The following is an 11783-nucleotide window of genomic DNA, read 5'->3' as shown; positions in this document are numbered from 1 at the left end:
GCACTAATTCCAGTACAGAATTCAGGGAATCTTGTGATTTATATCGGTCCGCTGATTGATCCGTCTACTTCCCACCTCCCTGACCAATATGAATCTGCTGAAATGTTGCTTGTGGGGCACCTACTTCGGGCCATTTCAGAGCCACCTTTGTGAACACGCTGCAACCAACAGATTCATCGATGCTGTTGCTGCTTAGGCGCAAGGTTTAGGCTGCAGTAGCAAGAATGCTTAACCCCCGCTACACTCAGTCAGAGCTTTTGCTGAGCTTTGAAACTAAATTGTACAGTCTGATGGTTTCCATCTTAACTGTAGTTCATTGCTGTCATTTTACATCTTTATGGTTTTAAGTTGATTGGCTTTAATTTGTGCGATAAGTTCTTCAAGATAACTCCCTTCAGAGAAAGTCTGGGCTCTCTTAGCACTTGTAGAAAGCTCAACATTTCTCCAACCTGATTCTGAGGGGAGGTAAGTAAAATAAGACATGAAATATAGATGGAACAGCTTTAACAAAATTGGCAGTTCCTGGATGGAGGACACACACTCAATGACAAAGTCAAGCCTTGCATTCCACTTTAATTAATATTATTACCCTAACAGCAGCAGCAGCTTGGAAGTGCATAAATATAAGGGCTAGATGCCTCTTCTAACAGCTTAACTTAACATTGCTAGTTGCTGCTGCTGTTACTGTTATAATATTGCATATACTGTATATCCTGACTTTTTCCCTCTTGCAAGGAACCCAGTGTGCCACACAAAGTTTGTTCCATTTTAACTTCACAACAATAGCCCTGTGAGGTAGGTTAGACTGAGAGGCAGTGATGGGCTCAGTGGTCTTCATAGCTGGGTGGGGACTTGAATCTGAATCTCCTGAGTTCCAGTGGTAGCCACAAATTAACCAGTGCTTAGACTCCTGACTCCTCACTGTAAACATATGTAGGCCTTGATAAATCAGGATTTAGAAACTACAGGACACTGTGGGGCACTTTGTTTATAGATGAAGTACAAGCGTAAGTGCTGGGAAGTCATTCTGTTTGTGGGTGTGAGAGGGAGTGTATAGAGTTCCCCCACCCCTTTGGTGATTAAAATATTAAGAAAGCTTTTAAAAATAGAAGTGAATGCCAAGATAATCAACTCAGGAAATAGTTTAGACTTTAAAGCAGCCAATCATTTTGTGTATAAAGAAAGAACATGAATGTGTGTTGTTGTTATTCTTTCAGTTCTCATGGAAATGATTCCCATACACTTAACAAAATGAAACAGCCCTCAGTGAATGCATTGACTCAGGGAAGAAGCTGAAAGTGCAGCATGCAAATTCCCAGTGATAAATTGGTGGGTAGCTCCTTCGGATGCAAGGACTGCAACCTTTTTCTTGACTTCCTCAGCATCACCCTAGATCTCTAGAGAAAAGCATCTTGATAGGCTGAAACAAGAATGACTTGAAAGGGAAGCTGCCCATTTATTCCAGGATACCAGAAAATCTATTGGCAACCCTTTCTTCTTGCATCCTTTGGTGCACCAATCTATCCTGGTTAAGGCATTGTTGCCAAGAGTGGGTATCCCTTTAATTAATGAACTAGCAGCTGGCACAGTTTATCCATACATTCCAAGAACTGGGGGCAACCATCCTTGAACTCACCTTTTCATTTGCCCTCTTCCAAAGTTAGGGTTGCAGGTGTGATCTGCTCCAGACAGGATGGGGCACCCCCTGGATGACAATCAAAGACTGGAAGTGAGGATGCATCTGGTTGGTTGGGAAAGAACCAAGCTGTGCCCAGGGCCCCCAAGGTCTTTGTTTTGAGAGAGAAGGCATCTGCAAGCTTTAAACAGGATCTGAACTCCAGATGGAGCAGGCATCTTCTGACTAGGGTGGAAATCGGCCTTGGCAGTTGTAGAAATGAAACCACAGCCCACTGCAATTTGCACTCTCCATTTCAGGCACACTCTTGGCACATTTAAATAGATAGAAGTCTTGCCTCTTCCTCCATTTCCCAGTTGGTCTCCAGCATGGTTCATCCTGCAAGTGCCTGCGGGACCAGCGACTCCTGCCTGAATTAGAGTCTGTACAATCATGCAATGCAGCTGCTCGGTTTGCAGGTGGATGTTTTGTGGCCATGAGCTTGTTTCACGCCTGACCTTGCCTTGACCTCTGCTTGCTGCTGATTCTGCTCCTGCCTTTGGGCTGATACCTGCTCCTCGCCTTTGCTTCTAGATCTGCCATGCTTTGCTGGTAGCTGCCCCTTCTCTTGGTCCTGATCTCTCCTTCGCTCTGGCCTCATGCCAAGATCTCCATCTAGCTGCATCTTCTCTGGTCCAGCTGCTCCCAGCCACAGACAAATCAGTGGGGCATCCCACGTTCGGAAGCCGTGTTTCAGGTTATGTGTAGAAACAGCGGCAGTTTACCATGCTGGGTCCTTGGTTTGGCCTCTGTGCTTTGCTGGCCCTTCCTTCTGATGTAGTGAGACAGCTCCTGTCAGGGACTGGCATCTGGGATGCCCTGTAAAAGTGAGGGCCAGGCCAAGGGCAGCAGCAATGAGGGGCAGGATGCCAGTCCAGGGCGCAAACTCAAGCCGAGTCGAGAGCTCACTAGCAGCTTGGGGCAAGTCAGTGAGCCCAGGTCAAAGGCTTGGATGAAAGCAGTCCAAGTTTCACACACACAGAGAGAGTCAGAGCACAGCTCCAAAGTCAGTTTACCAGAGAGACATGGATGTGTGGCTTGTAGCAGGCTGGAGCTTGAGGAAAGACAGGAAGAGCAGGGCAGATACTGGCTGAGGCGCAGGGGGACCAGACTTGAATGAGGTGGAAACAAACCGAAGCAGGACTTGCACTAGGCCTAGCCAAGCCAGCAGCAGACAAGAGGCTACCAGCACAGTTGCATTGCATTGCTGGGGCCAGGAGCAGCAGTGCGGGGAAGCCTTTTATGCTGGTCCTCAGGGCCTCCAGCTGCACTGCATAATTGCCCCCACAGGTGCTCCTCTCCCGTAATTGCTTGCAAAGGTGCTCCTGGGTCTGCGAGCACTTGCAGAGATCCTGACAGTAATGAGATGAATGTCTTTCATCCTGACAGCTGGATTCCTTTCTATGAGAAGCCGTTAGGGGTTGCATTTCCATAATGGAAATTGCTAAAGGCCAGCAGGATGGGCCAAAGTACTCCAGCTGCCTATATATTTTAGGCCACTCTGCCTGGCAGTCACTAAGCCTTTGGAAGGACCTGCAGAAATGAATGAGAAACCACCAAAAGGAAAGCCAGACTTAGAGCCACAGGCCTGAGACTTTGCCACACTGCCAACCGGCCTTGCCCCTCTCTGTGAATCTTCTTTCCTGGCCCATGACACGGTCTGTGTCTTCCACAAATCTGGCCCTACACTCCCTTCGGTGTGAGCACCCTGTCACACACACATTCTCAGTCTGATGGTTCTGACAAAACGACAGCCCACACTAGAAGGGCTGAGTGTGGGTTGTCATCGAATCTCAGGTTGTTGCTGAATGTGCCATCTGAATCCAGCCAACAAGACCAGGATTTGTGACCCAGTGAGAGATTGTGGCTGGGTTCAGACAGCATGATAACCCAACGGCTGGCAATGGGTTAACCATGAACAACCCACAGAGAGAGTGCATGGTTCATTCTTGGGTTGTAACTGTGGGTTGTTAACCTTGGCTTTGCTGTCTCTGCTGGGTTCAGACTACACACTAATCCATGTTTCAGCAGCAGTTTATGGTTAAACAACAACCCACGCTCAGTGCCTGAGGGTGGGTTGTCATGTTGTTTAAACTTGGTCTCTCTCATACATACAAACACAGAATACAGAGCCCAGTCTAGTCTGCAAAGCCCAAAGTGGCAAGAATGGAAGGAGTTCAGGATGTTTGCTGAAGCTTGTTTTGGCCTCCGATGTAGGAGTTTCTTGGAAACAATACAGGCCGGTGCAGCTTCATGCCCCCAGTGCAAAACAGAAACTAGAAGTTACATAAGCATGTTTGGAGCTGTCAGGAGAATGTAAATGTTCCCTCATCTTTGAATCCAAGGAAAGGACTTGCTTGTGGTGCTGGTATTTGTCAAGTTGTCCCAAACTTTAAAAGGTTCCCTTATTTAATTGGTGTCTGTGCCGCTGCCAGAAGAGAAGAAAGCCCTGGCTCCAACCAAATAAGCAGCCTGCTTATAATGAAAATAGTTATGTCAAGCACTCCTTAAAACCGGTATATGTGTGTGTGTGTGTGTGAGTGCGCTGAAAGACGGTTTTCAGAAGCAGCTTTGTGCCTGATGTTAGGAAATGGCTTGTTAAAACATCAAGCGGTCGTAGGCTGTATCTTGGCAAGTGACCCAGAATGCTGGATATGGGACGTGGCTCCTGGGTTTGGGTGTGTCGTACCTGAGCAGGAGAACAGGACCCAGGCATGGAGCAACACGGGGACTCTGCTGGCCACCCGGGATGATGCACCTGGGAGGAATCTGGCGAAACCCACTGGGCTTGCACCTGAGCGGACTTCCAGGGGTGTACTCTTAGCATGTGGTGAGCCACATATTACATGTATAAGTCATGTAGCGCATGATTGTGGCTTGCTAGTGTTATAGAAATCTGTTCGCTTCCTGATTGTAGTTCTGGGTATCCCCTCTTTAAAAAAGGGGGTTTCAGAGGGAAAAGGTGCAGCCAAATTACCAGAGCCTAGGCTGAATGTGGCCCCTTCCGTACCACAAATGGCATGATCCATGCACCAGATGGTGCCATCTATAGGCTCTGAGGAAGCCACGGTTCACAGAAGTATGGCACACACAAGAACAGTTGTGTGTGTGTGTGGTGGGGGGTTAACATGGAGGCAAACTAACCCAATGTGGAAAAAGTGATCAGGGAAAGTTGGCTGGCCATTCTGAGGAAAATTGGAATGGGAAGTGGGACACCAGAGTGTTTAAAGTGTTGAATAAGAAAAAGTCAAGTTTGTATCCTTCTAGGATCCAGACCCTACTTCCTTGCCATTGTATCACCCCCCCCCCCCCCCTTCTCCCCATATGCCCCTTACTTGCAAAGAGGCATTTATGCCATGGCACATGAAAGCACAGCTGTGCTTTGTCTGACATCCACCTGCCCTTCAAAGAACAATGGAAGTCATGCCTGGGCTCCTGAACCTGTTTTCGTGGCTGCACTGTTCTTATCACGGGGTGGTGGCTTGCCTAGGATTGCGCCTTAAGGAACTTGCGCCACCCCTTCCAGACGGCACAGGTTCTGCCCTGCTGCGCCAAAGCATCCCAGTGGCTCAAGTGAGCTCTCTTAGCCTGTGCGCTCATTGACTGTGCATGTAAAGTCCATGGCTCGGTGTTCCCCGCTGCACACAGGTGCCTCTCCGTGCAGAGATCCCGCTGACCTGGGGAGCCACGTGGGGAAAGCCTTCGACCCTTTTCAAAATCCCCAGTGCACGATGGACAAGAGGCACCCTGAGGAAAGAGCGCTAAGCAAAGTTGCATAATAAATCAGATTTATTTTTGCTCTTTGATCACGGTGAGTGACTTCATTATGCCAGCCGCTTTGGCAGGACTTTGGTCCTTAGAGGTAGTGTAGGGATATTTTAAATAAATATAATCCACAAATGCGTAGAAATGTATGCTTTGTTTTCTTCCACGGGGAGGTGGGGGAAGTGTAGATTTTGTTTGCTAAGGACGGCAGGCACGAAGAAGGAATGCACAAGGCAGCAGGTAGCGTGTTGACCAGTGCTAAGAAACCCCTTATTTTCCAAATTTTTCAGAGATGCCTGCATTTTATTTTATTTGGTTACTGCATCACTAGAATAGAGCACAGAGTAGTCCACAACAAAATAGACCAAGGGCCCAATCCTCTGTGCATGTAGAAAAAGTCCCCCAGCTCCCAGCATGCTGACTGGAGAATGCTAGGCCCTGTAGTCCTTTTCTGTGTCTCAACATGCACAGGATTGCACCTTAAGAAACTTGCTCCATCTCTTTTTAAAAGGAAGCTGCAATTCTCAACAGAAGTTAACAGATGTGCCGCTAGAAGACATTTATTCTGTAATAATTGGGTAATAACAACACAGTGATACCGATTCCTAGAACTTGTGAAGAGGGTGAGTGGCACTGTGGCATCAGACAGGGGACATGGAATAGTTTTCCTTCCACAGATCTCTAAAGCCAGAGATCCACCTACCTGTTCTAGCTCCTAGGTCCAGTATAACCAGCAAGTCCTGGTCAGACTGAGGCTCCTGAACTGGTGTTTCTCCAGGGCCACCTTACCTGAACCATGGAATGCTGGACTACCAGGAATGTTTTGCTGGCTATTCCAACAGGGAGGCCACGTGGCCAAGGACAAGACACTGCACAGAAAACTTGCTGTCCAGCTCCAGGAGTAGCAACACTCGATGGCTCGCTGGGACCAGTGTTGCCCGGCTGCAGGGTCTGTCAAACTGTCAAAAAATAAGAGCTATGCTGAGGAATGAGCCACTCTAAATTCCAAAGGCTGTTGCAGACATTGGCTGAGTTCAGACGACACAGTTACTCACACTCAAGGGTTGACAGGGTTCAGCAACACAATACACTACATTCGAAGGTTGTCATTGTACCATGGGTTGTTGAAATGTAGGTTCTCATGTTGTCTGAATGCAGCTGAGATAAACCCTGGTAAACAACCCACAGTTCCCAGCAAAACAACAAACCATAGGGTTTCTTCATGGGCTGTTCATAAGCCATGACTTGCTGTTGCAGCTAGGTTCAGATAAGGCAATAACCTGCATTTCAACAACCCAGGATGCAACAACAACCCATACTCTGGCATGGATTGTTGAACCCAGTTGTCACCTTGAAAACAAAAACAGTTTGCTGCTGCATGACCACTGATCTACTGCTGGAACAACTCATGGGCATACGCTAGAGCAGGAGCGTTGAACCTGAGGACCATGGGCCAAATCTGGCCCCGAAGAACCATGCCTCCTTTTCTACCAATGAGCAGTTTGGTGTCTTCCAGCCTGGGCTTGCTCCCCCTTCCCCCATCCTAAAAGGTTAAGGTAGCTCTTCTAAGGCTTAGTGACTGGCAGTGAAAGCTCTGAACTAAAATAGGCTATCCTTTTTTATTTGTAACATTTTTGCCTTTGGCCCATCTATTAGCACAATGCAGCTCCTGAGAGCTTCTCCAGAATGGGATGTGGCCCCCGGGCTTGGAAAAGGTTGTGCAGTTGTGCTGTAAGCCCTCACCGGCTTGGCAGAGGTCTGATTCGGTCAGCTAGATTTTTGATCTTACTTGATGGGCCTTGCTTTAGCACCCACACGGTCCAAGCGCTTTCTGCTGTGCGTAAATAGTTTGCCTGTGCAAACGTCGCTTGAGCATGAGATGTCACCTGTTGACCACACTTAGATCCCACCCTGTCTCTGAGAAGCACAGAGCAGCACCAATGGGAGCATCCCCATTTTATCCCCACAACAACCCTGTGAGGTAGGTTAGCCTGAGGGAGCATGCTTGCCCCAAGGTCAGCCGATGAGCTTCACGACTCACTGGGGATGTGAACCTGGGCCTCCCCAATCCTAGTCCAGCAATCTAGCCACTGCGCCATGGCAGCTCTTTGCTTCAGTGTATACCAGGGCATGGGCGATATTCGGTGTCAGCTGAGGAACGCGGACCCAGCCCGGTGACGGGTCAATGATTCTTCAGGTACCCATTGGCATTCAAGTTCGCTTCTTTGCTCCACCAGCTTCGCCAAGCATGGTACTTCTTTATGCTTTTCCGCCGGGCGAATCGGCAGATGCTCACCATGAAAACACAAGAGACGGCATACATGATCACACCCCCCGTCTTGATGAACCACTTGGGCTTGGGCGACGTCAACACACAGTACATCAGCCGAGCCCCAACACCAATCCTCACCCCTCCAAAGAGCACAATGAAGAGGAAATCCACCACGTCCCCGGTGAGACTGGGGTAGAGCCCCTTCTCCCGGAGAAACCAGCGGGCTTGCAGGAGGGGGTTGGTGATCTCGCTACCAAAGATGACGCCGTTGACTTCTGCAGCGGACTCTCCCAGGGCAAGGGAGACTGTGATTCCCAAAATGCTGACGGTGTGATGGGCCAGCATCAGCACCCCTTCTGCCTGGAAGAAGACGCACCAGCCCAGATCGAAGAGGAAGTAGCCCAAGCTCATGCACAGTGCATGGACCTGGAGGGTGGTGTTTGGAGACCCTGAAAGCAAAGGCAAAGCTCAGGTGAGCCTCCGGGCAGCTCACACAACCAGCAACAAGTGGCCCCTGGCCCCTGATCCGAGTGCCGAGCCACGCATTTGGCAGAATGAGGCCCAGATCAGAATAGCCTGAACAACCCTCTTCCTCCCCATAATAAAGACAACAGCAAGCTTCGAGTCTTCAGCTTGAAGAACACAAGCCTCAGGGAAAAGAGCTGGCTTTGGTGGCATCTAGCAAGCTTTGCTTATTGTTCATAAGCGTTTCTTCTCCTGGGTTAAATGGCTGGGCAGTCACAGCTTTAAATTATAGTTCCCTATTAGCCCCAGTCAGTGGTCAGGAATACTATGAACTGTGGTCCAAAACATCTCCAGGGCACCAAGCTGGGAAAGGCTGACCCAGCTGGATCATCCCATGAAGCTGCATGGAGGGAGATCTAGGGCAGATAAAGGACGGACTTCTTCACACAGTACATAAATTATGGGATCTACTTCTACAAGATGTAGCAATGGCCACCAAGTTTTGGATGCCTTTCAAGGGAGATTGGATGGATTCTTGGAGGAGATGGCTCTCATGTTCTGGAAGCTGCCTGCTACCTCAATATCAGACACAGTATGCTCTGCACCCCAGTGTCTGGGAAACTCACATGGGGGATGAAATTGCACTTCTGTTCATCCTGTATGTTTCCCATGGCACCTGGTTGGACCCCAAATCAATTATATGTGGGACTCCACATTCTACAAGAAGGACAAACATTCCCCCTACTCTCTGAACAACATTAGTAGTTCCAAACAAACAAACAAACATTGCTCCAAGTTATAATGTGTCAGGTCTAGAGTTAAGCATGCTCAAAAGAGACCCACTTAAATCAGTCATTACTAACATACCTGGGTAAGACATAGGCCACGGGCCATCGATGAAGCAGATGTAACCTGAGAGGCAGGTTGCACAGACCCCGTGAGTCAGAGTGACCAGTCGGCAGCTCCACTCGCAGGTGCGGTTTTTGAACCAGTAGCAAGAGCAGGTGTAGAGGGAAAACCAGCCAATCAAGCTGAAGGCCACCCGGAGGACAACGGAGACCACCATTCTGGGATGGAGAGAAGTATGGGTTAGATCCCTCAGATTTGCAAGCTGCTGCATGACCCACATGGGGGGCTGATTACCCCCTTGTAAGAGCAAACTGAGGTAGTGTCAACAGGTACGTAGCCACCTGTGTCCTCTGAGAAGAGGGAAGAGGTCCCAGTCTGCTCCAAGAAACTCCAGTTCCAGAAATTCCAAAAAACAAAACAACCTCCTTACCCCTTTAAACCCCCTCACGCACACACCTGAATTTTGAGCTGCTACAGAATGCTGGACACCTTTTGGAAAGAAATGGAGTGCTCTAGAGGGCTGGGACCCTGAATAGGATCAGGAGAGGGTGCCCGGGCAGATTTAGACATCTGTGGCAAAAACGGGCAGAGCCTGCTTGTGATTTCCTCATGAGACAGAGAGCACCTGACAGCAAAGAAATGCATGGTCTCAGCTCTGACGAATTTCCTGCTCCCCTTGGTTGTACACTGGCTTTGCAATTTGGGAAACTGGCTAAGCAGTCCTGGCTAGGACACCTCAGTTCCCCTCCTGCTTACTCACAAGATTCCCCCATGACCTGGAGAAGTCACTCTCCCCTAACCCTAAAAGCAGCCCTGTTGTGTACATATATAACAGCAGTGACCAGCGGTTTATGAAGCAGGATAAGACACAGGTTAAATAAATGACCACAGTTTTCCTTTTCTCTGCAAAACTTGGGAACTAGTCCTCAGTTTCTCGTTTGGGGTTATTTGGCTTGGCTTGGATTACTTACTCGATTTTAGCTGCATCCATGATACACCTGCACCTGGGACCCTTCTTCCCCAAGGAAAGGCTCGGTGGATCAGGCCATCGGTTCCTAGAAATCAGGACTGCCAGTTGCTCTCCATGACCTCAGGCAGAAAAGTCTTTCTTCCTCTAAACTGTCGCCCGTGTCCCTCGACTGGAGACACCGCACGTCGCACCTGGGACCTTTTTCATTCCAGTGGAGTGGAGCGGAGCAGCGCAGACAAAAGCGAAGAGGGGCGCGGGGAGGGAATAGGAGACTTAGAGGCGAGCCTGGCGAAGCAAACTTCAGAAGGAAACGCCAAGCGACGCAGCCGGAGTTCATTTACCAAGGCGCAATGACTCCCCCTGCCTGGGGGTCTGTCCTACTCCCGAACTCCAGATCTGGGACCGGGAGGGGGGGTGTTGTTGCGGATCGCTCTGCGCCTATTCAGAGCCACCCGTCCCGCGTGCCAATCAAAGGGGGCCGCGCCCTGCTGCGGGCGCTAGGAGAAGAGCCAAGGCGCTTGCCGCTCGAATCGGGGCACTGCGCGCTGCGCTCCATTCCTCCTGTACCTAAGACGCGATCCCGCCGGGACCCAGCGCGGCCCCGCCCGGAACCCGCCACACGGCCCCGAACGCCCCCGCCGCCGCTCCCCAGCCGCGGGAAGCCCAGCCCAGCCCAGCCCAACCCAGCCCGTGCGCCGCCTCTGTTGGGCGCACAGTTTGGGGAGCCCCGTGCGCTCTTGGAGAGGTTACCTAAGCCCGGCCACCGGCGGAGGGGACGCGCCAGCCGGCCAGGCCGCGCGGGCGGGATCTCCCCCGCCCCGCTCCTCGTCTCCTCCGCCCGGCCCACCGGCGGCGAGGCTTCGCCTGCTTAGGAAGATCGCCGAGCTCCAGGCGGAGACGATGACAGCGGGAGGGCGGAGAGGAGGAACCCGGCTTAGGGTCACCTGCTGGTGGGGAGGACAGATCGCACCGCGCCCGGCGAGCGCCTTGGTAACCGCGTACGGGGAGAGGAAGCACGGAGTAGCGCTACTAGCAGGAGCAGGATTACGTTCGCCCCGCGCAATGCTTAAGGAAGGGGAAGGAGGAGGAGAACCTGCCCCGCTCCCCAAACGACGCATGGAGGCAGGGAGCTCCAGAGGGGCGCTGGACAGACTCCCGGAGGAAAAGGCTAGCCACGGCCACGGCCACTAGCCCAGATGGCGCTGGGCTACCTCCGTCCTCAGGGGCAGTCTGCCTACGGACACCCGTTGCTGGGGAACATGGGCAGGAGGCGTTGCGTGTGGGTTTCTCGGGGGCAGCTGCTTGGACATGGTCTGGACAGAATCCTGGAGCGGGAGGATCCTGAGATTTCAGGATGGCAGCAGTGGAGGAAGCTCAGCAGCCGGTTTACTGAGCTATGCACGAGGGACGTGAATTCCTGAGCTGGTCTAAAGGGAGTTGTCTCCCTTCGTTTTCACAAATCCTCCTGGAAATGCAGCTGACATTTTAGGAAGGGAAGAGGTCACCGTTGCAGGACTGATGTGATCACTCTCAAAAGATTCCTGGCATTGCACTAAGGATTTCGTGGAGTCCAGGGTCGTCGGGCAAATCTGCAACAGGTTCCAATGTGTTTGGTCTCTTTCAATCTGACCTTGAGGACCAGTTTTTAACTGTGGACGTGTCTGTGTGAATTTGCATGCATGCTAATGTGTGCACAAGTGCAGAGTAGCACAGAGGCACATTCGTGCAAAGGTGTGCTTGTGTCAGTGCACATTGGCACAGATGCACATGTGTGCAAGTGGAACAAA

At 50.8% G+C, this 11783-nt stretch overlaps 1 protein-coding gene across 2 annotated transcripts; it reads right to left on the bottom strand.

The window, feature by feature from the left end:
* Nucleotides 1-6747: 6747 nt before the first annotated feature.
* LOC123028086 (TLC domain-containing protein 5-like) lies at nt 6748-10755 on the bottom strand. Of its 2 annotated transcripts, XM_044439596.1 has the most exons (4): nt 10747-10755; nt 9998-10081; nt 9045-9244; nt 6748-8161 (listed from the first exon to the last, which is right to left on the bottom strand). In XM_044439596.1, exons 2-4 carry the CDS (start codon nt 10015-10017, stop codon nt 7623-7625), a joined length of 759 nt encoding a protein of 252 aa, XP_044295531.1. In that variant the 5' UTR covers nt 10018-10081; nt 10747-10755; the 3' UTR covers nt 6748-7622. The 2 variants fall into 2 exon arrangements, with proteins under 2 accessions (XP_044295531.1, XP_044295530.1); XM_044439595.1 differs by lacking the exon at nt 10747-10755 and having other exon boundaries at nt 9998-10133.
* Between the last annotated feature and the right edge of the window lie 1028 nt (nt 10756-11783).

The sequence above is a fragment of the Varanus komodoensis genome, unplaced genomic scaffold, assembly GCF_004798865.1.
Source record: "Varanus komodoensis strain SLA01 unplaced genomic scaffold, ASM479886v1 scaffold35, whole genome shotgun sequence".
In the NCBI taxonomy this organism is placed as follows: domain Eukaryota; kingdom Metazoa; phylum Chordata; class Lepidosauria; order Squamata; family Varanidae; genus Varanus; species Varanus komodoensis.
The sequence above is the reverse complement of the archived record's forward strand: the minus strand, read 5'-3'. Positions and strand labels throughout refer to the sequence as shown.